Source organism: Penaeus monodon, chromosome 27 (assembly GCF_015228065.2).
Source record: "Penaeus monodon isolate SGIC_2016 chromosome 27, NSTDA_Pmon_1, whole genome shotgun sequence".
Classification (NCBI taxonomy): Eukaryota; Metazoa; Arthropoda; class Malacostraca; order Decapoda; family Penaeidae; genus Penaeus; species Penaeus monodon.
Window position 1 is genome coordinate 26646648 of NC_051412.1, and position 337 is coordinate 26646984.

Sequence of the window (337 nt, forward strand, 5' to 3'; positions counted from 1 at the left end):
ATCCCCCTCCCACCTTCCCGACATCCCATCTCTTTTCACAGTGAAGCATGCAATGAATGATGCTCCTCACATTGTTAATTATTATGTAGTTCACCTTGTCACTCGTATTTTGATTATTGGTAATTCTTCTGTTAATTTGTGATTCTTCTGTTAATCTGCATATTATAATTGCAGCTGGAGCAGGTACCCATGAAGCCTTCACTCAAGTGGGTCTTTGCGTGTTGGCTGGAATCTTCGTGTTCATCATAGTAGAGATGATGGCCTCAAATGAGTCTCCTGAGCCGCAAAATAATAACTCTAAGGAAAAAATTGGGGAGAATAAGAAAGATGTTAGTGC

The 337-nt window shown here is 40.4% G+C and overlaps 1 protein-coding gene across 3 annotated transcripts in view; it reads left to right on the forward strand.

Moving 5' to 3' along the window:
• The window catches only part of LOC119590740 (zinc transporter ZIP13 homolog), a 62164-nt gene that overhangs the window by 60345 nt on the left and 1482 nt on the right, over positions 1 to 337 (forward strand). For all 3 annotated transcript variants that reach the window (XM_037939435.1, XM_037939433.1, XM_037939434.1), the window contains exon 5: positions 175 to 329. In XM_037939435.1, the coding sequence (XP_037795363.1) occupies positions 175 to 329 (155 nt within the window). The remainder of the gene's footprint in view (positions 1 to 174; positions 330 to 337) is intronic.